Source organism: Chelon labrosus (assembly GCF_963514085.1).
Source record: "Chelon labrosus genome assembly, chromosome: 13".
NCBI classification, from domain to species: Eukaryota; Metazoa; Chordata; class Actinopteri; order Mugiliformes; family Mugilidae; genus Chelon; species Chelon labrosus.
In genome coordinates this window covers 24,121,518-24,148,849 of record NC_140346.1, presented here as the reverse complement: position 1 = coordinate 24,148,849, position 27,332 = coordinate 24,121,518, and the positions used below count along the sequence as shown (strand labels likewise).

General features: G+C 45.7%; 1 protein-coding gene across 1 annotated transcript; it reads right to left on the bottom strand.

The window, feature by feature from the left end:
- Positions 1-1,561: 1,561 nt before the first annotated feature.
- Positions 1,562-27,332, bottom strand: foxo1a (forkhead box O1 a). The gene is made up of 3 exons (XM_084558642.1): positions 26,359-27,332; positions 6,182-6,373; positions 1,562-5,804 (listed from the first exon to the last, which is right to left on the bottom strand). The coding sequence occupies exons 1-3, from the start codon at positions 26,992-26,994 to the stop codon at positions 4,617-4,619; spliced, it is 2,016 nt and encodes a 671-aa protein (XP_084414768.1). The 5' UTR covers positions 26,995-27,332; the 3' UTR covers positions 1,562-4,616.

The window sequence follows — 27,332 nt, the reverse complement described above, 5'->3', positions numbered from 1 at the left end:
ACATAAATGTACATAAACGCCTCTTAAGCTCCCTCTCAAGGTGCTCAGGAACTTTTGCACCTGCACCATCGAGAGGATCTTGTGCGGGAGCATCACCACATGGATGGGGAACTGCACCAGGCAGGACTATCAGAACCATCAGAACCCCAACCTGCGGGATATTTACACAAAACATTATCCAAAAAAGGTTTGAAAAAGGCAACTGGACTTGTAGATTTTTAGAGAAGACGTTTCAGCACTCATCCGAGTAGCTTCTTCAGTTCTAGGGGACTGGTGGGACTGGTGGGACTGGTGGGAGGACTCCTAGAGCTGAAGAAGCTACTCGGATGAGTGGTGAAACGTCTTCTCTAAAAATCTACAAGTCCAGTTGCCTTTTTCGAGCCTTTTTTGGATATACTATGACCTGGATGACTGAGAACCTTCACAGACATACACAAAACATTGTTGCATGTTAAGGTCCGAGAAGAGCCACCCCGGACACTCTCTCTTCTCCCTACTGTTATCAGGCCGGCGTTCCCCCTGCCTGAGGACAAAAACTGAGAGGCTGAAGAAGAGTTTTTAATCCAAATGCCGTCCGCCTGCTCAACTCTGAGCCTTAACTGGACAAGTATCACAGTATTACTGCAGCTTGCACTTTACTGACACAGATGCAGTACTGTAAATGTATGTACGTATATACAAGAGCTAAACCCTTTCAAGTTAACATTTTAAGTTTACAGCTTATATATTTTTTTTTCTGAGTTATACATTCATACTTTATTACCATGTGTGCTGTGTGGAATTATTATAGTTTACAGTATTACAGTTATTACAGTTACTGTGCATTGTACTTTGAATAACTGTGCACGTGACAAATAAAACCTTATCTTATCTTGTGTATTTATACAAATTTGTATATGCATAATTTTCTGCAAATGTATATTTCAGTCCGTTGTTTGCTCATTCAGCTTTAGCACCTAGCACACGTCTGTTATAAAAAAGAAGACACTTTCTATTTGTTCCCAGCCACTGATGCTTTAAAAAAAAACTACTAAATTATTTATATGTAACAAAATATTGTCAGTTCAAATGTCCACTATTAGCTCCAGGATCTTTTAACCAACATAACACAGAGGACTAGTGACAGATTAAGTGCAAAGTGATGTTTACACCGAGCCAAAGCTCCATGACATCAACCCCTGGATGCAATACAATGACAAAGCTTACACATGTTTTACACAGAAGTACATTTATTTAGGTCTTAATACATTAATATTGAACAAGTTACTTATTGATTGCAAATCACGTGTCACAATTCCAATTTATCCTGCATACCTGCCTGTGTAAGGTAAATGTAACAGATTTTTTTTATTATTATTTTTAAAATATGAAATGGGAACTCTTCCTCTTGTTACGAGGAGCCCTTTGTTATAAAATGTAAGTAAAAGTGCAATATCTAAATTGGTCCAGAATCTGCATTTTTCAGTACTTCTCTGACGAATAAATATTGTGTTTTTTTTCATTTTAAAAATGCAATAATATCTTTACATTTTTTTTTTTCAGTAATTTGCTTTTTCGATGCTATTTTCTAAAAACTGTAGCTGAATACAATAAAAACGACATTGTCAGTTTACAAAAGCTTAGCGTATCAATCACTGCATCATCTAGTTTCTAAATAAACTTCATTTTTTTTCCCCATATAACTATCTGGAACATAGAGTTTTGACAACAACGACACCATAACATCTCACAGCGCTATGTTACAATAAAATATCTCTGTTAAAAGTTCAAAGAAAAAGAAAAATATAACAATAGCAACATAAAATTAAGAATACAATGCATAGATTCAATCATTTAAAAATGTAAAGATATAATTTACTTAGTACAGCTCTTTAACTTTTAGAGTGAACCTACATGGATTCATTACAGTTCATCCTGACTTGAGTGACCGGCACAAATATATATAGTTCTGAACACATCACATAATAAAAAGGCTAAATATATCACTTGCAAAGGCAGATTTGGCTATAGTACACTATGGCATGTTTGGGTTAGAAAAGGCAACACTTGGCGACAAAGCCAAACAGCAGCTTCTTTAATGGCTCCCCTGCCTTTTGAAATGCTAATAATTTCATTTTACTCTTTTTTCTTTTTTTTATACTTGCTTGTCTACTTAAAATCTGTGTCAGCGGAGTCAGACCGTTTAGTCTGACGTACGTCATTTCAACCAAAAAAAATGATTTAAAAGCTTTCACCTGTGGTTTGGTGGTGAACTCAATGGTAGAATGGCTTAAAGCTATAGTGCAAAACATTTGCATAAAAATGAACATCAACCCTTCGCGGAAAGAATGCCTCTTTAAGCTGATCAACACTGGGGATAACCTCTCTGTATTTTGCAGAGCTGTTTGTTTTGCGGCGACATATCTGTAAAGAGGGGATGGTGGTTACTAATGTAACCCGAGTTCTGTGAATTCACTTTCTCTGGTGAACAGGAAGAATGAAATGTTACCTAAGAAGCATCCGAGCAAGGTTTCTGATGCTCCAGATAACAACAATAAAAAAGAAACAGTCTAAAAAAATAAACTTATTAACATGGATTACCATTTTTTTCTTTTCCTCACTGGGGAGCGCTGAAATAAGAGCGCATGTTTGCACAGTCAACTCCCAACGTCAAAAAGGGGGGGAGGGGCAAAGTTCTGCACTATAGCTTTAAATAAAAACCAGGATCACCTCCTAACATACGTAGTTTTTACGGGTAAATCATACGAAAGACGCTAATGTCAAAAGAAGCCGTTTTGTTTTTCAAGCCACCAAACCAGTCGACTTCATGAGAAGCAGTCGTGTTCACAGACGGGTTCTTCACAAAGGTCGCCACAGTCTTGTGCGCTATTTTTGACTGCATAATAAGTCACTGACGGGCTGAGACTTTTCCTCATTAGTACAGCAATGAGTGGGGGAAAGCAAGTCGGGAAAGATGCAAATATACAAGCTAACATAAGATCCCATATTTAACACTTAGTGGCGCTTCTTATTAGGGGGGGAAAGTTCAAATGATAATAATAATTCAAAACAGACTTGTTGTTGTTAAAAAGATGGCGCTATCAAGTCACACGTAAACCATTATATCAAATGTTTAAAAAGACATAACGATAGGTAGAGGTAGGAGGGGCAGTGTGAAAGCAGTTGGGCTGTTCCTAACGACAGCGTCAGAGGCAAAGAAGGAAATTAAAAACAAGTTCCGAAGCTGGACAGGACACAGGCTGGTTGCTCGCAGCGTCTCGCGTGGCGGTCTCTGCGGGTTCTCCTCGGCGTGAAAACAACGGTAGCACTGAGAATATCATTTTATCCAAACTGCCTCGACCTCGTAACGTTCACAGCGCCAAAAAAACGTGTCGGGCGAAACCTCAACGATAACAAGTTATAGTCCTGATTTCGACAGCAAAGCGAGAGCAGGAAACTGAAAATAATCTCTTATCTTCAAGACTGCTGGATTTGAGTATCTTCTGGACCGTAGACATTTACAAATATAAAACCCTTCAAGCCTGCAGTCGAAATCTACTTTGTTAGGCACAATAAATAGGCCCCTGTGGTATTAAGGTTCAGAGTGACGAACGACTCAGAACAGTTCTGACGTCTGAGTGCAGGTTATGCACCAGCATAAATCTATATTAACCACAAATAACTTATGCCTCAAATATATACTAAATCTAGTAAACATCTACTATGTAATTTTAATGTACATTCTTGATATATACGCACAAGAAATCAGAAAGTGTATTATCATTTTACAGGCTGATTGATCTCAAGCACAGATCTGTTAAAAGAATCGGGATCCAGTTGTTTTTTTTTTTGTTTGTTTTTCTCTGTGAGCTCATTTCTGCTGCCTTGATTTTTGCTTCCACTCTGTAAACACTATTTACAACCTTTAAAAATACACGACAGGACCTGATTTTACAAACTGTATGATTACATTATGTACATTCAGGCAATAAGTCATTATGTAACATCACGCGAGGAGAAATCTCTCACTTTTTTTATTTTTTTGTCTTTTTTCTTTTTTTTTCTTTCCTCCATCATGTCAGTCCACAAACCCATGAGCCGGATTACCTTCATAATGCGTCCATAGCGGTAATCAATTATCATTACTTGCACGTAGAAATAGCTTGATTGATGACACACAGTAAACAGCATGGTACGAGTTTGTGCACGTCTTCGGATCTGTGCTGCTGCTGATGAGATGTAGTTGGCAGTGTCACTTGCAAAAGTTACAGACTCAGCTGCCGGTCGGTGTCTGCAACCTTTGTGGGTAAACCAGAGAGGTGTGTTCCAGTTTGGCTCTTATGTTAAGGCAAAATGTTTGGCACTTTGTTTGTACAGACTTTTTGACGTTTCAAAAATAATCCTGATTCCATCTTCGCGGGGGGGGGGGTTTATGGTGATTCGTCCTCAGCAGGTCGTGACCAATCTGCTGAAGGGAACTTTCTGAAACAGGAATGTTGACGGAACAGGAACTGCATGTGATGAGTTGGGAGGAGGATTGAATGCACCTTAAGACACATTTTAGTCCCGTATCAGTTCTGATTGTGTCTTTTACCAAACAGCAACAACGAGCGAGCTGAACAGCCGCGGCGCTGTTCCTATCCCGACACCCAGCTATGCGTGGTGGTCTTCACCCCGTGCGGGAAGCCTTGTTGGTTCCCCACAGGCTCGAAGTTGAAGTCCAGCGAGTCTCCGTCCATCAGGGTTTCATGGAGGACTGTGTCCATGTCAAACTCAAACCTCTCAATGGACATGTCGTCCAGGTCGCTGGGCAGTTTCTCCGAGTGTGACTGCGGTGACACGCCCGGCCGACCGTATCCGTTGGTGCTGATGGGACAGAAGCCGCCAGGCATGCCTCCCCCGCTGAGGTGGCCGGAGAGGCCGTAAGGCATCTGCATGGGGCTTTTGGCTGTAGGCAAACGTGAGGTGCCCCCGCTGTAGCTCAGAGACATGAGCAAGCGGCCGTTCATAGCTGGTGATGTGGCCGGGGCTTGACTGTGCACATTGTGGGGGTGAGTGTGAGAGAGACCGTGAGGGTGACTGTTTCCTCCTACCATGAGTTTGGCCGCGTGCTGGCTGCTGCTGTAAGGCGGCAGCATGCAGCCTCCGCTGGACTGAGACACCACAGTGTCCACTGAGGGCATGAGCTCCCCGTGCTGGTCTGTATCTGACGTCAGCAGCTCCTTCAGGAGTCCAGCAGGGCAGCCGTACTGGCCCATACTTGGCCCGAAGCTGGGCTTACTCTCTGACAGTGTCTGCAGCGGCATGGGCGACAGGGTGTTCATTCCTGCTTGGCCATACACGCACTTGTGGTACTCCTGCTGAGACTGAGAGGCCATGCTGGGGGAGCTGTAAGCGGGGTACCCGGGGCTTGGCTGCATCATGGGAGAGGGGGAGGACTGGGAGGAGCCAGGGGTTGTCGCCCCTCCTCCAACCTGAGAGTTGTTGGGAGAGAGCAAGTTCAGGTTGTCCAGCAGGTTCTCCATGACGTTCTCTGAACTGTGTCCCAGCGAGCCCGTCATCTCTGTGAGACTGGGCAGCGTAGCCGTCATCTTTGCACCGGGGGCTCCGGGGTAGCCCATGTGCACGTCCGCCTCTCCGAGGTCGTCCTCAGGCATGAAGGGCGAGAGGCGGCCGCTCAGGGTGCTGGCGTTGGAGCTGGTCCGAGGCCTGAAGCTGTTCCACGCGTCGTAGTCGTCGTTGCTGTGGGAGTTGGGGCTGCCGGGCCACTTTGAGTAGGAGCCGGGGCTGTCCGCGCCTCCATCAGGGCCGCCCTGCAGGGACAGCTGTGGGAAGACGAGAAGACTCAGTGAACCAACAATACTGTACGAGCCAGAGACAGTCGGAGTAACAAATACTTTGGGGAGAGACCATTGGAAATAAAACTCGACAGCAAAATATTTTCTTGCCAAGCTCTACAATGTGATCGTGGAAACGTCTGTTTACACACGAAGAGTTTAAGAGAGAATATATTGGTTAATTTTGTTCAGTGCTAACGTATTCATCTCCAAAATCCATCATTATGTTTAGTTATTGTCCACATATTATTTCAATTCCATTTATTTATTCAACTCCGTCTATTCAGAGCACTTTAGTTGTGCAATAAAGCAGCTCTTTCACGTTATCTCCGAGCACAAGACCAATAGAAGCGTCCTCGGTTTACCTTTTTCTTTGCTGCCCTTCCTCTGCTTTTTGAGAACTTGCTGTTGTTGTCCATGGAGGCGGCCCTGCGTCTCGGGGACTTGCCGCTCTTCCCCCCCTCCGGGTTCAGCATCCACCACGAGCTCTTCCCCGTCCCCTCGTTCTGCACTCGAACGAAGCGGCTGTGCAGCGACAGGTTGTGTCTAATGGAGTTCTGGAGAAGGGAGAGAGGAGGAGGAAAAAAAAAAAGAAAGAAAGCTTGGTGAGGAGCAGACAAACAGAGAGATTTGCCCTTTTCCCAAAACACCACAGATCGGCTTTATCGCGCAAGTGCAAATCCATCTGCACAGGTGGCTCTGTTTAAAAACACGCTCGGCTCGGCAAGCGGACTTAGCGAGAGAAAGGCGAGGTTTTAAGGTCACTCAACAATCTAATGCTGTTTAAAAAAAAAAAAAACATGTACATGAGCACACACACACACACACACCAGATTAGTTAGGAGTTAGTTTACTCCGCGAGCACAACATCCTGCACACGGCAAGGACTAAACCGCAGACGCGCTTTTGCTCCAAATATACTGTACAAAAACAGAGAGGCCCATTGTGAAGTCGCATTCCACCTGACTGTGTGTCTTGTCTAAACCAGCACAAAAATCAAAGGGAGGAAACAGACTAATCTTTCCTCCTTACAGACACATTAACGCCGCGCTCTAACGTTGCTTAGTGACACCGCCAGTGGAAAAACTAATTTTTGTGCAGGAAGCAAGTGAAGCGTTATAAAAACAGGGCAAACAAAAGAGCGAGAATATTGGGCAAATCTCTGCCGAGGAGACCACGGCACGGAGAGCGAGACACACTCCGCTTTACTGGAACTGCTACTGTACGGCGGCTTCAGGTTTTGTCTCCCAGCCTGTTGTGATTTATTTTTTTTTTCCAGCCCATAGTGTTGTTGAAGCGACCATTTAGAGTAATTTGCACTCTGGCTCCGTATCACCGTGCGTCTAGGCCTCGTCATGAAGTAATGAGCCTTGCCCAGACGTTACAGTGAACGCGTAAAGCTTGTTGTTTTGGAGGAAAGGCTGGAACTCCCGACGCACACAAAGACACGCGCGCGCGCACACACACACACACGGAGATTAGCATGCATAGTGGCTAACGTCATCAAGCCTGTTCCTGCTGTGAGTCACCACTTCACATCTGGTTCACAGTCTGCCCTCTGCTCTGCCTTCACCTCTGCTTCTCCTCATCTCTACCATCTTCCTCTCATTGCGGGCTCTGAGATCTGGTCCCGATCTGACATATGGAGCAATTATTGATTAAATCTGTTTAAAGTGTCAGGAAAAAAATACTAATTTCTAACACGACGCTCAAATTCCTAGTTGTTTTTGCCAGTGATCCTAAAGAAGATGTTCAATTTACGGTGATTCCACTCAGAGAAAACAGACCGTGAACACAACCCCAGCTCTTAAAGACACTGCATCCCATCCTTTCCCATAATGCAACTTGATAGCAACTTTTATAAGACCCCCGGTGCTCACTCCAGCTGTTGAATCCCAGTATCTTTCAAAGTCCATAACTTCTGTAATAATCCTCATGACCTCACTAGGAATAATTCCCTCAAACTTGAAAATGCACAAATTAAAAACCCATTACACAACTGTTTAATTTACTTTAATCAAATATCATTAATCTCCTTTAACGTCTACCTTACGTCTTGGGGCATAACGTCATCTTTAATTTCCTTCTCTCCTTTTTCTACTTCTATTCCACTCCTTTTCCTCCTCTCTCCTTCCCTAACCTCGGCCTCTAGGGCACATGAGGGCCTGTACGAACGCCGGGCCCTTTACAAATGAATGTAATTACCTCTGAATCAAATGACCCGACTGCCTCAGCCAATAGTCTTGGGCTAGTTTGCATGATCTGAGGTACGTGACAGCCCTTCCCTGATTAGCCTAGCAAATGCTTTTCTCCCCCTCCTCCTCCTCCCCCTCCTCCTCTTGCACATCGGTAGCTATGACAAAAGCCGAGGAGTAAAGTCTGGTCATGAGCCTCTCTTTCCCATGACTGCTGCCGAGAGTGCTGTCGACTTCAGCCGTGCTGCAATGAGGAATGACTGCAATGCGCGCACAGACGCCGGGATGTCCTGTTGCAGCCCTATATCATCCTGATGACAGGAAGGAGAAACTCGCAGCTAAAGTCTCCAATTCGGCGACTCTGGTTTCTTCTTTGGCTTATGTCACAGTTAAAATGCAGGGTGCGATGATCAAGAATGCTTTAAAAGTAGTCGAAAAGTATCGATGCAGCAGAGGGAGTACAAGCGAAGGGTCATAAAAACTGCTCTGATGGGAAATACCAGAACTCGGCAGAACTCTGTGTGCCGTGTGGGGAGTGTGGCTGAGGGTGTCTGGTGGGGCCAATGGAAAAGCCTCGTCTCCCAGTGTGTGTGTGTGAGTGAGAGAGAGCGAGAGAGAGAGAGGGAGAGAGAGAGGGAGAGAGAGAGAGAGACTGCCAGCTCATGTTTTTAGTGGAATGGCAGCACGACAAACAGCAGCACTGTATGGTTTTGATTTTGTAGCTCACTGCACTGCAGCCAGCGATATAGTGGTTTGAAAACACACGCTATTGGGGAGGAACACACGCACACAAGCACACTGTCATCCACCAAGAGACACGCGTATGAATGAAACTGTGCTAATATTTATTATTCAGACACTGCTCGCTGCGCACACAAATCTTTTTTTTTTTTTTTTTGTTTCTTTTGGATCCCGAGTCCGTATGTGACACTGAGCTATCTCTGGCCGCAGTACACAGGAATCTAAACATTCCAGCTAATCACTGTGTGCAAAGTTCAATTGTAATCACAGCCAACTTGTTAGTATCTCTTAGGAAACAGTAAAGGCAGGATTCCCAGCCAGGCAGCCATCACAATCAACATTCCTCAGCAAGGTTACAAAACCCACAATTTCACAGAAGTGAACTCTGATTACGGTCGCTGGAGGACGGTCCTATCTTGAGCTGTATAAAACAAAATATATGACAATAACAGTGTCTTTAAAAAAAAAAAAAAAAAGTTCTTTTTTTTTTTTTTTTTCTTCCCACAAAAATAAGTGATGGAAAAAAACAGAGACGATTGTGTAAAGCGAGCGCAGCTCAGAATAATGTCAACACAATGCCTCGGTGACTCGACCAGAGGAGTTTCCTGCACGCACAACAGCCGTGTGGAGGTTTTCACGGATTTTACATTGTGCACAATGGTTGAATTTGACGACGTGCAGCCTAAATAGAGCGGCCATTGGTTGAACTGCGTGGATTTGCCTCCTGTGGTGGAAATAAGGAGTATTTTGTAGCTAAATTCCCTTTACCCAAGAGGCAAAAACACAATTTGGCAAACTTTGGGTAATTTGGTTATCCAAATTGTACTATTTTTACTAACGCCTATGTAGAATATGTGTACTTTCGGGTGTTTCTATAAACTCTAAGCACAATTATAGTCAAAGGGTTGCTGAATTAGTACAGTGGGATCTTTATATTTAGTTCTCCTTTGGTTTATCACAAATTAATTAAGCAATGTTTGATTTGTTTCTCTGAAGTCGTAGAGACCTGGACAAGACAGTTTTGTAGCTATTCCTGATTTATTTTGTCTTTTTGACTGAGCCTCACCTCCGGGACGCTCAGGTTTAAAATGTTAAACGCAATTCTAGTTAACAGGGATCAGAATCTTATTCGCGCTGAGGGAAAACTAGAATCTGACCCGGCCGTTCACGTGGCCGCAGATAATAAAAGAGACTATTTCTCTGTTGTTCCTGAACCCGCCGTCGGGAGCACCACCTCGGCTCTCTGAGTCAACAGCGCAGAGCAGCGCTGGCAAAACACAAGGAAGTGACCACATGAAAGAGGACTGTGACAGGAAACAGAGCTGACTTCCTGTCTCACAGGAAACATGGCGGTCGGCGAGCGGAGAAAAAGGCATGGAATGCGAAGCCGCAGACTCGCGGGCCAAGTGGACACCGCGAATTCACCTCCACCGTCCCCGCCGGGCTCCCCCCCCCCGCCCCCGTTGCCGAAAGGGGTTATGTTTAGCAACGGGCGCTAATGCCTGATGTCACACTATATCCATTAAATAAATGGTCACTTTATCGTGTGACCGCTGAAACTGAATTACATACTGGATATGTCATGACTCAACAAGTGGCTGCAGTATGGGCGTCTGGGTGGTGTGAGAGCAGGAGAATGTGTTTTGAGTGCAGGCTGTTTAAGACATAGAGAAAGGGTTGTGTGTGACAGAGTGGGCTTGGATCAGTAAAGAACACACTGTGCTGATTTAAACTCACTGGCAGCACTACTGAAAGGCCACACTGTTCGGTACATCACCCTTTCCCTGCTTCTCTCCGCTCGCCTCAGTACTCCTCTCCCTCCTTTGACGTCTTCTCTTTCTCGCCTTGCCTTCTGTCACCTCTTCCCTACTCCTTTCATCTCCTTTTATCCCCCCCCACCCTCTCTCTCCTTCTTTATCCTTTCATGTCATCATCTTGTTTCCATTTGAGTCCTCCTCTTTTTTATTCGCGGCCTTCTCCTCTTCCTATTTGTAATTTTCTCTCCTTATTTTTTCTCATCCAATTTCCTCACTTTTTCCCCCGTCTCCTCAACCCTTTTCCTCGGGCCCGCTTTCTCCTGCAGACTGGTACCTGCTGCAGCAGCAAAGCGGAGAGACTGCGTGCCAGACAGACGCTGGCACACTGACCGAGGAGCTGCTGACGCTCTCAGAGCTGCTCAAATGTCAACCCATCTAATGAAAAAATCCCCAGAAGAGTGCAACACCACCTACACGCAGTGCTGCTTTGAATCAAGTGAAGCCACAAGGGAAACCTCAGCTGCAAAGCCCGTACAGCTATAGGCAGAAAGAAGCAGCAACGCTCTCCTCACTGACTGAAAGCGTGCAGCAGGTATGATCTCACACGCCAGCATTTATAGCTTCGCACACATTTACCAGAGATATGGAACAGATGAAAGTGAAAAATGTGGTTTCCCTGCAACATTTCCACTGAACTCATTAGAGAAACGGTGCTGTCCTGAACAGGCATATTATACTTTTGTTACCCAAATTTCAGCCTTAGCCGTAGGTGTGTTCTTGCACTGTAAGTAGCTATTTCGTGCGTAACGTCTGCAGCTGCGACGGGGGACGACCTGCACCATTTCTAACCACCCAAATAAGTAGCCCTAAAGCTGCAGCTCGGTCATGTCTGGAGGTTTGTGCTGAGTCTTGCTCAGTTAGAGCGCTGCGGTTAAGACAGAAAAGGTGTAAACCAGTTATTAGCCTAACACCAGCTCAGCGTGCATGCCCTCTCGACAACAGCACGGGGCTGCGCGCATAGCTCCAGGTGTGATAGCAACAAGTGGCAGCATAGTGCAGCTCAAAATATACGCTTGCAACAAAGCCGCTCGTCTCTGCGTGCTATTGTGTGAACCAGGTTCAAACAGGTTTTTGGTGCATATCACACTCTTGCTCTAATATGAAACAGGGGCTTCCATTTTTTTTTTTTTTTTTAATTAACTATGCACATATTACACTGTTACACAAGCCAGGCAGGTATTTTCAGTTTCGTTGTTTTGCAAGACAAGTGGGGTTTAAAATGCACCAAAGTTTCTGCAGCTACACTTCGGCTGCGTCAAGGTATATGAAGCTACTGGTGTGACAGTTCATGCTGGTAACGGTTTAGTTGGAAATCACATTGAAAGGAAACCATCTGAAAAGCAGAACTTCTTTCATAGTATATTAATTCTCCATATTGATTGCGAAACATGCGTTCTTAACCGAGGGTCAAAGGTCAAGAGAGTACGTACGGAACAAGATGAGGAAACTACGGCAAAGGGCATTCACAGAGCTGCGGACTTAAAATGGACTTGAAGCGATGTCTGCTGCAAGACACGGAGGTGGCACGAGCGCGAGGACAAAAGTGTAACGTGAAAATTTAACACCGCATAGACAGAGAGCTAAAAGACTCGCAGTATCAAACGCCGACCTTGCAAACGAGCCTCTCAGCAGCAGCAGCAGCAGCAGCAGTCGCTCGTGTCTTTCTTTTCTCATTAACCAGTCTGCAGCAGGAATCAGGCCCGTAGCTGTTTGTCTGTTTGCCGAGGTGAAGTTTACTTTTTGAAAATAATTACCTGCCAATTAAGTACGCCGCAGAGGTGTAGGTGGTGGAGCACGACGTCAGCCGAGATATGCACGACATGCGAGCGTTAATCAAAATCTATTTTATTTGGATTTATTTGGGAACCCATTGTGCACGAAACACTTACCCTTCTGTTCGCAATGTTTTAATATGTATCCTTCCTCATAAACGGTATTAAATATATACTGTGATAATTCTCTATATCAATCAATATGAAAATAAGGCCACACTTCGCCACAAGCAATAAATCTCTTTCTGTCGCCCTCTGTCTCACACACACACGCACACACTTGCAAAAAAAATAAATAAAGCAATACACTTTCACAAAGCAATCTGAACAGACTGTGATGACTTCATGTGTTTGCACTTTGATAGGTTATCATCGGCACCAATACTGAACTGACCGGTGATAATCACTGACCTATTTGCTAGAGTCAATAAAGCAATGATCATAAAAGGCTGTGGAAATAAAAAAAAAAAAAAAAAAAAAAGCAGAGCAGCACAGGAAATGCAAAGCCCCGGGCTTTCTTTATTATTTACACCCTCGGTTTAAACAGTCTGGAGAAAAAGGAAATGATTGTTGTTATTAATGTTGCGTAGCAGCGAGCTGCACGGCACAGCGCCTCGGGTCGGACCGGTCAGGGAAGCATAAATGTGACACTTGTTAGCGGCGATATAAAAAGAAAATCTGTTTTTGCCGCTGTGTCTTTTTTAGAAAAAATAAAAGTCTCTGATTAAAAATGGAAACTGACCCTGGGATATGGCTTGAGCCAGAAATAGGTTGTCCCCCCTCAACCCCTCACCCCGCCCTTAATGACTTGAGTGTACATGCATGCACACTTGCTGTGTTGCAGCAAAAAAAAAAGAAAAAGAAAAAGGGTTCCTTTCTCACCCGCTGACGTCAACTTCCAATCAATCAATTTGGGAAAGAGAGGAGCGAGGGGAGGCCCAGACAGAGAGCTCAGTGTGCAGCTCCTTAAATTCACTTTAGATTTCAATGAGCTTAAGTATCAGTCTATGACTTCCAGGAAAGTGAAGTTTTAAAATATGGTAATTGTCGCTGACGCTGAGTATGGCCATCGTAAAGTGCAGATGGAAAGCCAGAAAACGCAAGTCACGCAGGAGCAAATCTGTCTGCAAATGTATTTACTGACTGGCCTCTTGGCAGGATCGCCTTTTCACAATCCTCTGCGAGCAATCTCAGTGCAACCGACCACTCTACCCCCTACACACACACACAGCTGAACTTGGAAGCCTGAGTGGATGCTGATTGGTTAAGCGGAAGATTGATCGGTCTCACAGACGCTGTAGACAAACGACAAACAGCCGGCGGAGCGGTTTTGTGCGCTCGGCGAGAATCAGCGAAGCCGCCGACGCTCCGGGACCTTTCAGTGCCGTGTGATAGCGCGAGACGAGCGGCGGGTGCAGACGAATGGCAGGGTGGCTATTAGCGAACTTCCTGCTGCATTGTATCCGCACAGGAAGAGCTGGCCAGGCCTGATACTGATCCCACTGATGCCTGTATGCAAAACGAGACCCTGGTAGGTGCAAAGCAGGGGACCAGCTGGAGAAAACAGCGGGTTCAAGAGCCACAACTTCCTAATCAAAACTCGGTAGTCTGAGTGGGCAAAACAAGAGGAAAAAGGAAAGCGTGGGGCCTTGTCCAGGTAGGCTTTTCCAGCAGGATTACAAAGGCGGATAAAGCTCTTACTGCACATCTTGGAAACTGTTTCCCACTTAAGATTTGCCCTCATTATGGTCCCAAGCAAACAGAACATGGTCAGAGCACGATAAATCATCTGCCGTTTCCTCTGGTTTGGCCCGCTCGGCCATTTTTACTTGAATTATGTCAAAGAAAACTTGCCTGAATAAGCAAGAGAGCGACATTCAAACATTAAACTATGTCAAACGGTCAAAGAGGTGAGGCTGGGAAAATCAAGCAGGGTTAGGTTTCACCAAAATGAGAGGTTGACCAGAACCAATTCTATGGTGATTCACTTTTTAAAATAGTGGCCCAGGAGAGCTGTTTAAGTTTTAAAGTCATTTAAAGAAAAAACATTTATGTTAGACTCAAACATAAATGTTGTTTGCGCTGATAGGAGACTAATTGAATGATCCGCATCACATTTTCTTTTTTTCTAACTGAACATATGTTGTTTACGCTCGGGAAATAATGTCCCAGCAGCACGTTAGCAGCAACCAGAGCTCGGTGTTTACATGTTGTCCTCTCTCTCTTGTGCTCGCCTTATTTCCTGACTCAGACTTAAGCAGCACGCAGCTCGTGCGCATAGACAGGGACCGGGTTGTGCCGGCTAAGCTTGCCATGCTAAAATATGTGCATGTGTTGCTGCGTGCAACACAATGCGAGTCTGTAAATGCACAGAGCTGTGTCTGTGGACGGGGGGATATTTTTTGCCTCTGATCGGCGCAGCCGCCGGGGGGCTGGGCCGCTGCCTGCTCGGGCCCCGGATAAAGATCCAGTGTGTGGACCACTGCTGGGTGCCTGTGTGGCGGCCTGCGTCCGTAGGCCTGACCCACCGCTGGATGGACGGAGTGTGCTGGGGGGGTTATATTTACACGCTTGTTACCCCATCTCAAGCTGGCAAACATGGGATATCCCAGAGATGTTTTTATGGAGACTGCAGTCATAGATCTCCATTTATCTCCATTTATTCTCCCAACTTACAGAGTCGAGAGGATTTCTCACTGCCACGCTTGATAGCAGTGACGTATTTGTGAAATAGTTTACACACTAGGGCTGGGTATCGCTACCGATTCCCTTAATTGATTGACAGCTTCACTGTTTAAATGCATCACTGATGAATATCCAATAGTCCAATAGGCGGTTTAGGCTTCTGCGTCAATTTGACACATTGAGGTAAGGTTAACTGAGGGGGTTCGGAGGTACAGACATTTGTACGACTCGTCTTCGGGGAAAGTTCGGCGAAAGTTTCAGTCGCCGTTGTTGAAAGTGAAGCAGGAGGTGGAAACAAAATCGAACCCGACTAGCGTTTGGGTGGCGTTTTTCCAGAGCAAGCCAGAGTGACGAGTGCACAAGTATAAATGGCTTGCAGCGGAGTCGGCCAAGTGCGTAGGTTACGCCGTCTATATCCCGCAGTACCTTAAATGAGCCTTCACATGCAGCCCTTTTTAGTCTATAAAACACACTTTTTCTTTACCTTCAGTACGCTTTGATGATAACATTTAATACTTTACTAAAAGTTTGGAACATAGTATTTTTAAATTGCGGCGTTGCTACTTTTACTAAATTCCCCCCATCACCGCTCGTTACCTCCGAGGAATAATGGTTTCCATTTTTGATCCCGGTCCCTGACGGTATTAATCCTCCCCTTGACGTCCGCGAAGCAGTATGTACAGTATGTCGACACCTCGGTGAGGCCGCAAACGCACTTACCTGTTTTCCAGGTCTGAAATTATCATGAGTCATGCCACATAACTGTTTCCCAGAGAAAGAAATACACAAAAGAAGCCTTAAGAGGCGCGGCGGAACCATTATTCCTTTTATCACAAAGTAGTTTTTTAATGGGCTGCTGCCTCTGAAAAGGAAATAACAGTGACACATAAAAAAATAAATATATATATAGATATATATATCTATATATATAAATGTATGTGTGTGTTTGAACATAGCAGTAAACTCTGTCCAGTATAACCCGGCAGAAGGAGCAAGACAACTCTGATCGAGTGTTCTAATTTTTCATGGTAATGTCAAGAAGATACGAAAACGAATGACTCACTTATATAAAGTTGTTTTATTTTTTAATTATCAGCAGTGTCCTTCTTACTTGGCCTTGTTGCTCCTACACCAGTGACATTACAAGGCCCAAATCTGGCGCATGCATTCAGCAGAAGTGTGCAGCAGTTCTGCATTAACCTGCAATCACTCACACATCCAGGAAAGGTGACGATCGAGAGTTTGTGAAGGTTCAGTTTGAGTCTCTGCGAGTAAAAGCGAAACTGGATTGATATCAATGGAAAAACTTTATTTGGTCGTACATGTTTACGAGGGGCAGCAGAAACCAGGGCTTGGACTTGGGATCCCAGTCAGAGGGGGCCGTTATCGAGCTGGCATCAGTGCAGGTCAGGAAGTGCACGCGAGTACGTCTCACTTCGGCACTTACTTTGACTCCGTTTCACCGAAGTCTAGACAATATTGTTAAGGGGATTACGTCAAGTGTAAACCGCAGCGCCTCAATGTGAGTGTTTACACGGAGGAACGATAACCAATAACCCTGATTCACTTCCCGGCTCTGAGCGGAGCTAAGAGGAAGAATGAAGAGAGAAATAAAAACACAAAAAAAAACATAAAAAAAATATGACGGAAACGCTGGAAGAGGAAGAAGCTGCAGAATCTGGCATCGCGCTCGGTGTTGCTTCCTCTCCTGCTGACATCACCACCGCACTGCTGCATACCTTGTACCGCTTTCAAAGCACCTACATCCTGTCAGTCAGAGGCTGAAATTTGCATCTCTTAAAAGGCAGACGAGGCAGGTGGAAGAAGGCCGAGATAATAGATTTTTTTCTGAGATTAGGCTATTTATGCAATCACTGTAGCCGGCCGCATGTGCCAGCTTAAAATACCACTTGAGTCCGTGCAGCATGAAATCATTTTTTTTTTTCTGAGATATAGAAGCTCCAATATTAGTTCTGCAGAGAACAGAAGAAATTATTATTTTTTTTTTACCTGCATGACGTGCTAATAGTGAAAGAAACGTACTGACGTGTCAGATACTTTCCAAAAGACAATGAGCTGCTGAATGAATCGTTGCCAAAGATTTTATCAATTATTTGAATGTGAATGAATCACTTGGAGAAAAATGAGTCCAGATGTGGTTACACATCAGATCAGCCTGATCGGCAGAGCTGCATTTCCACCCTGGAAAGTAGAGACGCTACCCGCAGACTATACAGTACATTCACCCGAGAGGTACTCTCAGGAAAACGACATCACGTCTCTGCGCACAAATCAGTCATTCTGATAAAAAAAAAACATCCCACGCTCACTTTTTGCAATCTAACCATGCAGTACGTGCAGGTTAACGTCAAGTGAAACCTGGTAACCTCTGCTACACCAGTTTGCCATACAGCAGACAATAGTGCGACAAAGTTGCAACACCAAAGCGAACCACTGAAGCGAACACTCCAGCCCGAGTGCGGCTCAGAGGTCGCGCTTTGGCCTTGAGGCCAACTATTAACCCCTGTGACGACCGAAACCAGCCGCCGTCAGACGCGCAAGTCATACCGCCACTTCATATTCAAGTGTGGATTTTAATTTGCACCCATGCCAGCCGGCTATGTTGCTCCAGTGGGCGTTCATGTATGTGATAGAGGGCCTGAATGAATGTGTGATGGTGTGATAATGCCGGGCCAGTCTGACAGGCACCGTGCATAATCGCTTCAGGGCAGGAATTGCACAACAATGTGGGTCTGGGTAATGCCTGTGGTTTGGGGCCCTCGGCAGTGAGAGGTCCCATAAAAAAGTGTTGCTCGGCTCGCCTCCTTGTGCTCCTGCAGCCGGTTCTCACACACACACACAAGCTGCGCGGAATGGATGGGACAACACATTTTTCACATGCGAAGAAGCGCTGAGGGCTTTCACTTCTCATTTGAATGGTGAAATTATTTAGAATCCATACAGCAGTTCCTCTTCTCGCACCATAAAACAACGCTGAGGTCTTCCTGTTAACCCCGCAGGAGATTTTTCCAATTTTTCACTGACTGATGAGAAGCCGCGATAGCATCCAGAGCAACAGCCCTTTCTGTGAAACAAACTGCCATGTCCGGGCAAACCCACTGCCAAAACAAAAGATCACGTGCTCTGGTCCCACTACTACCAGACCGCAGAAAAACAAAACATCCTGACTCATCCTAAATGACTGTTTACCTGACAACGGCGCTGGATGTCAACTTCATACTTTCAGCTCTAGCGTAAAGCGACCTGCGTGGGCACGGCGGGCTGAATGAAGCCCCGCTCCGCTGGTTAGCTTTCTGTGGGTCACTTACACTCACTAACTGTGCAGTTACCGGACTCTACGCTCCTCGCCGAGTGATCTGTCCTCTGGGCCGCGGCCAGAAAATGAACTGTCAAAACAAACCTCTGGCGGGAGCGCCGCAGGGCTGCGTGATGCCAGCGTCTGAGGTGGGTGGAAACACCCGTGCTCACATTTGACACGATTTGTTTGACTTTGCAAAACGAAAAAAAAAAAAAAAGGGCACTTCAAGGGATTTTCCAGCGACTTTTCCAGTGAGATATGTGTGAAGTTACCAGTGGTCATATTTTTAACCGCTAGCAGAGGTTGAAACTATCACTCGTAGTCAGAGGTAGTTTAGAGACGACGAGTTTGCGCTTGATTTGATTCAGATTTGGCTCCAGCAGAGGAAACTTTTGGATTTTCTGAAGTAAAAGCTTGAACAATGTGGTTAATAATGCATACAAATAGAAAAGGGTGAGTCTTTTCCTTTTCAATTCAAGGAATCCAAGTTTCTTTTTCAGCTATGAAAAACACTGAGAACACTTTTCTAACCTATATTTCTATATAGGTATTTCTAACTTTTCTACTACTGGTCTCTTAGTCGAATTTCTAACTAGGGGCTCATTGTTTACGCTGGAAAAACCTTAACAGGAGTTATTTTTCATGCACCAAAAAGTGCATCAACCCGCTGCAGATACAAGGTGGTCGTTCAGTTCTGTGGAGCAGCAGAAATCTTAGTACGGAGGAGGCAAAGCGTGTATGCTTTGAGGACATCAGAGTGATGAAAACACAGCCTGCAGCAATAAGGTCTGGCAAGCAGACTAGGGAACACCACACGGGGTCAATTGACGATATTCAGCTGAGGTTAAAGCGGGGTGACCTCATAGCTCCAGAACGGCCATAAATAAAACACGGGTACCACACGCAGACACTCCAAACACCGCCTCATAGCCCCCTCGCCGCCGCACCGCACCGCACCGCGCCGCCGACCCGCTTTCCCGCCAGTTTATTATTCCAGCCTGCCGAGGTTTGATTAATATCCCCCCCCCCCAAAACGTTTCTTGGTAAGGACGGGCCGAGGAGACGGCAGAGAGTAGTCCTGGCACCGGTGCCGCGGGCTGGGAGGTAAACAAATGTGGAAGCAGGACAGAAGGGAAAACATGACATTGCGAAATGATCTGCGGGGCTACTAGTTTCGCTGTTGCTCAATCGGTGCATGTGTGGATGAGCACGGTTACATCATCACGGCATCACATTTTCTACCGCGCTCAGCCAAAACCGCCAAAACAAGTGGATCAGCTTGTGCTAAAATAATCGGTTACTCAATCTGAAATGGGCAAATTGATAGCGTTAGAAATTGAATGTCGCCTCGGCTTTTTGGAGCTCTGATAAGCGTTTTTCGTGACCGAATATAGACTAATAATGGAAATAATGGCTGAATGAAAAGTCCCAGACAGATCAGCAAGTAATCATCAGACCTCACAGCTGCTTTTTAACACCCCTGCTGTGCCAGCTATGGTGAATCAGCGCTTCAAAGTGAAATACGAAAAAAGTGAAGGGGATCCGGCGAGCGGCAGAGTAAGGAGACGCTGGATTAAAATCAGCTGGGGGAGTAAAAGGAAAGGCAGGAATATCACGCCACAATAAAAAAAATAAAAAAAAGATATAAAAGCCTGTGCTGGAATGTTCCCTGTGTCGGCCTGTCTGTCTGTCTGCCATCGTGTCTATGCATCTGCCAGCAGCAGGGCTTTAATTATGAGGCCCAGGTTATGTGCACACGCACACACACATGCGCACACACACACACGAGACCGTCGTCCCACATATCTCTAACACAGTGCCTCACAGTTCCGCTGACTAACCAGTGGCACCAGACTTTGGCCTGCGGCTCCCTGATTCCAGTAAATGTCTTGTTATGCAACTCCTAACAAGTGTCACCCAGACTGAACCTAGAGCATTCTCTGCTCTGCTCTCTCTCTCTTTTCTTTATCTCTGATTCTTTTTTTTTTCTTCCTTCTCTGAACACAGTAAGCTGTTAACTCCTTGGGGTTTGACTGTTGGGGGGGCGGGGAGGGGGGGGCTGCGGGGGGCCAACCTTTCAAAACACCAAGTGTGGCCCGCTTTGTGCCGAGGCAGAAAACCAGGAATGGAGAGGCAGGCGGCGTAGGCAGGAAATGGGGAGGAGGGTGAGGAGAGCTCCTTCAGCTCTTTGCCTGAGAAACACAGCTGCCCCTCATGTCTTGGGGCAATGCCAAGGTTGGACTCCTCCACTGCCTCGAGGGGGGGGGGGGGTAAGCGAGCGATGTGTGTCTGTCTGTGTGTGTGTTTCGTACCAGTAGAAACAGGAGGACTGCTGTTCTATCCAGCCCTCTGTACTGGTAGTGCACATTCAGACCCAGAGAAACAAACAGTCTGTGGCTGGTGATAAAGTACGACCGGCTTTGAGCTCCGGATTAGAACACCTTAACTCTCAGCTTCTCTTATTTGTTCACGCCATAATCCTGGGGGTTTGCGGGAAATAACGCGCGGCAATTACACACACCTCTGCTAATGATAAAAGCTGAAGCTAATAAGAAATAAAAAAATAAAAATGCAGCTCTAAAACCCAATTAAAATAGACGTGAGGTTTGGTGGGGCAACACACTGCAAGTCAGCAGAGACTCTGTCTGCCTGTAGAGACCCAGCTGCACCGATATCAGGAAGGCATTCCTTCTGGTTGGTATTAAACAAATGCTGGCGGTGTTATTAATCTACAAGCTGGATAGTTTACAGTAAGAATGAAGGGAAAGTATTTAGGCATCACATTATCTGTTATTAGGGGGGCTCATATATATATATATATATATATATATATTATATACACTTAAACAATGACAATAAAGACTTCTAATTCAGATTTAAAAAAAGAAAACTGTCCCCGGACCAGCCAAGTTGTCGCCATCCAGACTCATGTGTAGGGTTTCTGCGAAATGTTAAGATGCCACAATAAAGCAAGGACCTTCGTCATTTTATTCTTTTAGACATTCATTTGACAATTTGAGATACGACTGAGGTCACGGTGGCTTTGACCTTTAACCACCAAACTGAGCTCGGTTCTTCTTTGAGTCAAAGAGGATGTTTGAGAAATTTCTCAGATATTACGTTCAAGAGTCAGAAAGACAGTAAAGGTACGGACCACAGCACAGACTGTATATGCACAAGGTGTCGCCACTTCCTCGCGTTGGGCAGACTGACGCTATTTTCCCGGGAATACGGGCAGCGCCATTTTGCGAGTTTGAAGCAACAGTCTGCGCAGTGCGTTCCCAGAGTGGAGCCACGCGGAGCCGCGATATTAATGACCCGACCACGCGTCCTCCAGACTCACTCGTGTTTTCATTTAATTAATACACTATAGAATTTCTAAAACGAAAGTTATCCAAACAATTGACACTTGAACATGCATTATATTAACTACCTAAAATGACAACAACTGTGACTGAAAAAAAATAGTTTGATGTGCATTTTGGTGTTTTAGTGTGGCCCATGTCCCATCCACTAGCATAGGAGCTTATGACCTATATTGCAGCCAGCCACCAGGGGGAGCTCTACTTGCTTTGGCTTCACTTTTGAGGAGCTGTTCTGCCGTCCATCTTTATACTTTCTACGATACGGACACATCAAACCAACATCAGGTCAAAAAGTCACACTTGGAACACAGGGCAAGACTACAGCTAACAGCTAGCTGGCACACATGTCCTACGGCTATTTCTTCACACCAGCAGGTGGCGGTAGTCTGCGTTAGTCATTCAGTATTTGAAACCAGAAGAGCTACTATCAGCTAGGAGGATCTACAAACCGCCTACAGATGTGGCCTCCACTGAGTCATTCTAGATGAATGAATTTGAACTTTGTTTATCTTCATCACTAAGCCGGTCAACCAATCAGAGTCTGAGCGACTGACTCAACACCAACGGAGACACATCGCCAAAGTCCTGCAAATGGCAAACCATCTGCTTGGTGTGTCACGACGTTAAAAGATCCACATTTATACACTTGTGTTTGTTTAAACAAAAAAGGCTAGCGGTCGATGTCAGTATCAAACTCAAACGTTTTTTATCCGTGGTCAGGTTATGGTCAGGTACGTGGAGTTTCAGTTTCCTTAAATCTTTGAAACCAACATGGTGACTTAATAACTAATTCTGGAGCCTTGAAGGCTGGACTCACTGTAACTCAATTAAAAGAACACAAACTGCATTCTGAGTATCAGTCGCCAGCCACGGCTTGGTTTTCCCACTCTGCTTCACAGCCCATCGGAGTCTCTCCCCTCTGTGTTATCCACAGTGTTTACAGTCAGGCTAAAGGGGGATCGAAGTCAATGGGGGCATTTACATGGTAATGACCCTTGTGTCGCTTGCTGTACAACCTGCTCGGGACCGACGTGTTTGTCTGCTCCTGCACAGTTTGTTTTGAGATCTGTGGGAGTGTTTACCAGCGTGGGCTGAAGAATGTCAGGTCAAGAGAGCTTCGTGTACAGAGACAACCTACGGCCGAACTGGTCTCGATACTGACATCAAAGTGTACCTGAGCCGCGCAGCTCCATCAGCTGGAAGCAAATATTTATTCTGTAGTGACGTACGCATAGTAGAGAAATACAAGAAACAACTGATTTTCTGGCAGGTATGCAAGTATGTGCTTTCTATATCTTGTACTGCGTTAATGCATGTTGGGTTTGTGCGTGCGCTGCAGCCTGAAACACTGTTTGAAATACCGCAAATACATGCATTAGTGGAATGCTTTGAAAGAGTGGGCAATCTGCAAGGGGTACGGAACATATCAGAAATAAATAACTTGCTCTGCAGAGAGATTCGGTGACACATCATTCGTGCCATCTGTTCTCCTTCCTGTTGGACGGCGTCCTGTGCCAGGGCCAGCGTCCAGTCCACTCTGAGAGCTTCTCCAAGCCGGTCCCACCTGGCACAACTGTCCTCAAAGCTCGCACTGTCACAGACGGCCCGAGAAGTGTGGAGGCTGTCATGACTCAGATCAGACACGACCGACTGTGGAGGATCAGCGGCGCTGCGAAACAATCTCGGCGTCAAACAATTGCACAGCAGACAGCTTTAATCATAGATTAATGAAAGCATCGCGTGATGCCGGGGGTTCACTTTAGGGGGAGCCACGTCTCTTCAGAGAGAGTCACGTGGTGAAATGACCCTTAATAAGATCGGAACGACTTCGGCAATGTTCGAAGGTGTTGAGCTGCCACTGCTTCCTAGACGCAAAGCACTTGTGTTGTGACTTCTGTCATCGAGAGCTGTGTATTACAACACAAAAGAAGCCACCAAAAACTTTAGCCTCTGACTTTGAGAGCCAGTGAATCAACCCGATACTTCCACAAGCCACAGGACAACTATTTTGAGAGTGTTGTTTTGTGCTATATTGAAAATCTAAAGATATTTGTTTTTTAAGACCTGATAAAGCACAATCAAAAAGTTAAAAACAGATTCATCGATTCACTTTTCCACCAAAATCCAACAACAAAACAACTAAACGCATGGCTCGCCGCAAAATTTAAACTTCACATCATCATCATTTTCACCGCAGAGGCGTCCTCTCTTAAGCTCGCCCCCCCGCCTTTTAAGTGATCTTGCTCTGAAGAGACAATGTGCGACGGCCCCCCCTGTGTGGAGCCGAGCGGAGCTCTATGAATAACTCCCCTCGCAGCAGTGAATGGCACTTTGCTTTCCCACAGTATTACTCAGTTTACACCCCCAACATGGCAGGATAAGCAGCGAGCCCAGGCGGCGGCTGAGAACCCCCAACACCCCCTCCGAGCTGCCAATCACACGTTAAACGGGAGGAATGGCGGCGAAGGACCTTGACTATTTATCTGGCCGCGTTAATGAAGACACGCAGACATGTTCGGCCTTTGTCACCGTGACTGTGCCTCACAAAAACGTAAATGATCTACCGTGGTAGATAATGATGCCGGGGCCGATTGACCCACAGTCGCTTGCCTTAGCCAGCCTCTGCTATATAATAACTTCCAAATTACACTGTAACCTGTGAGAATCGCTCAGAAAGTGTTGACCACAGATGTCTCTCTCGGAGTCCCTGAGGCGCTAGACGTGCAGCTGACACTCATGTGACCGAACGAGAAGCAACATCTCATCTGAAATATATATAAATGAAAGCGAATTCTCTGTGTTGACACTTCACAACCTCACACTCTGCAGGTAACCGTGGCGCTTATTGATTCTCTGCCTGGTTACCCGACTTTTAATTTCCAACACGAATGCATCCTCCTTAATTGTGTTTCCTTAATTAAACCAGTAAGCATCAGAGATGAGTGTCATTCAGTGCTCATTGGAAAACCCATTTGCTCTTGCTCAACAAAAAAAATAAAAAAAAGGTAAAACACAGATAACACTCAAAGGGTTGGTTTTAATTAAAAAGTTTGATCATGAAATGAAATTTTATGTTAAAATCCCTCTGAGTACAAATCAAAACAAAGCCACCGAGCAGCACGGACGTGGAACCTTTCAAAGTACGGATGCGTATGATGCCTTAATGAAGGGCAGAAATTGCTTTTAGGACAATATCGCCACCCTAGCAACACATCTGCCCGGTACCTGCTGTGTTTACTGTGTGTACTCCTGAAGGGGTTTTTCCACTCTCATTTAATTTGACTTGATTGGCACGACATTTGACGGCTAAACATTTTTTTTTTTATTTTTTTTGTAAACAATGAGGTCAAGCTGAATGAGGAGTACGGAGCAGGCTGTGTGTGCACAACTCAAACATAAAGCGATACTTTGCTTGAAACACATCATAGGCTATGTGTCAGAATCAGAAAAAAAAAAAAAGAACTAAAAAAAGAAAAATCTGTCCGGCGTTTGTGACCGTCATGAATGTGTCATCTCCCGGCACATGACTCAAACATGGGGGCCTGCTCTGACGGGAGAAGAAAGAAAGAAGAAGAAAAAAAATACTCCTGCTACAACTGCTTTAAATTTCATCGGCAACCCAGACAGAACTTTAAGAGGGGGAAGCCGTAATAAATCTCTCACTGTGGGGCTACAGGCTCAATATGATTTCCTGCTGAGTGAGTAGACTGTCATTAATTTATTGTCAGACACCACTGAAATGTGTCTCCAAAGGGAGGTCTACGCCCTTCAATAGTGTTCAGAGGGAGGGCCTGTCACACACCACATCAGGAACTTTAAGTCCCTTCTTGTGTAATGTTTTGGACAGCGTCTAGGACACATGCACGCCCCTGGTACCTCACATATAAATACAGCTTCAATCAAAACCCAGTCTGGAACATTTCACTCTAAAGAACAGCAGAGAGAAATGAGCTGCCTCAATCTTGCTAAGTCAGAAGCATTTTATGAATAGTACATTGAAGAGAGCAATAAGGCAAGGAGAAGGAGAACTCTGTTGAGTCAGGAGACTCATCACATAGTGCAGGGAGAAGTCAGATGACTGTTTAAGGTGATGGTAGCAATTGGTCGGATTACTAAATTGCCATGAACTGGATGGATAACAATGAGCGGCGGAGACATGGTTTCACGTGGCCGTGGATGGGAGCAAATGATTAACACTCGCTTAACTCTTCATGCATGCTCTTTTGTCAGCGTTTGTGGAAAAGAAAAAAAAAAAAGCAAGCATGCACAGCAAATATTAGCACAAGTCCCTGCAGAAGATGAAGATGTAGATGATGGAGATAGTAAATAAACAGCCCTGACCAAAATGCATTGTAGTCACAATAAAAGTGGCTATGAAGCGCCACAGACAAGCCAGAGATCCCTGGAGGGGGTATGACAAGTGATACCACAGGAGATCAAAACATAGTGTAAAGCACAATGGAGTCCCTGTGAACCCACTCTGAAGTGCCACAGACAAAACTCCCCACTGGATAACTTTGCACAAGAAGTGGCACAGGCAAATGCTTTGTCAGACATCACATAAGTGCCCATTCATGATGGGGATACACACCAAAGCACACCATCTCCAGGAATAAGAAAGTACCAAAAGAAGAAGAGGCAAGCCTACCTTCCATCCAGCAGAGCTGTTGCTGTCTCCTTTGTCCTTGAAATAAGGCACACTCTTCACCATCCAGTCGTAAATCTGAGACAGAGTTAGTCGGTTCTCTGGAGAACTTTCGATAGCTTTGGTTATGAGGTCTGCATATGACATATTCCCCCACGCGTTTCGCCGGGAGGAGCTGCTCTTCCTCTGGGCAGCGGCGGCAGCAGCGGCCGCGGCCGCCGAGGACGACGAGCCCACCGGGGTGGAGAGCAGAGGCACCTGCTGCTGATGCGGGAGTTGCGGGTTCGGGTGCTGCTGATGCTGCTGCTGCTGCTGCTGCTGATGTTGCTGCTGCTGCTGCTGCTGCTGTGGAGGTTGCTGGTGGACGCAGTTCTCCTGACACTGGAAATCAGAGCACAGGATGACGGGCTTCTGCTCCGCGAAGTCCTCGGTCTCCTCCAGCAGGCTCAGGTTGTTGATGAACTCGGTGTTCCCGGAGGGCTCCTGCTTCACAGACGGCACCGGCGACGATGTGTTGGAGTCGCCCGGGTTGATGAACTCCGGCCGGGGCAAGGGCCAAGTGCACGACCGGGGCCGCGACAGGGGTTCGAAATCCGGGTCGATTTCCACCAGGTGTGGCTGCTGGGCCGCTTCCGCCATGGTCGAGAGGTAACTGCGAGAAAATGTCACAATGTCATGTAAATGTGGTCGCCTCTCTGAAGTAGCAACTTCGCCTTTGAAGTGTGAGCGGCGAACACAAGAGAAATCTGTCCGGGGAAAACGGTGCTCCTCCTGGGCGCAAAGTCTGCACAGAAAGTCACATCCCAAGCCGGTAGAAATCTGAACTGACAGCAATAAAAAGTGCGTTTCTGGAAAAAGAGGAAAAAAAAGAAAAGGCCTTCGAGGGAAGTAAAGTTAGATAAGTGACCACAGTGTGTTGACCCGCGGGTTTGTTTTTGTCATCCAGCGGTAGTGATGTTCCGTGTGCGACTCGTACA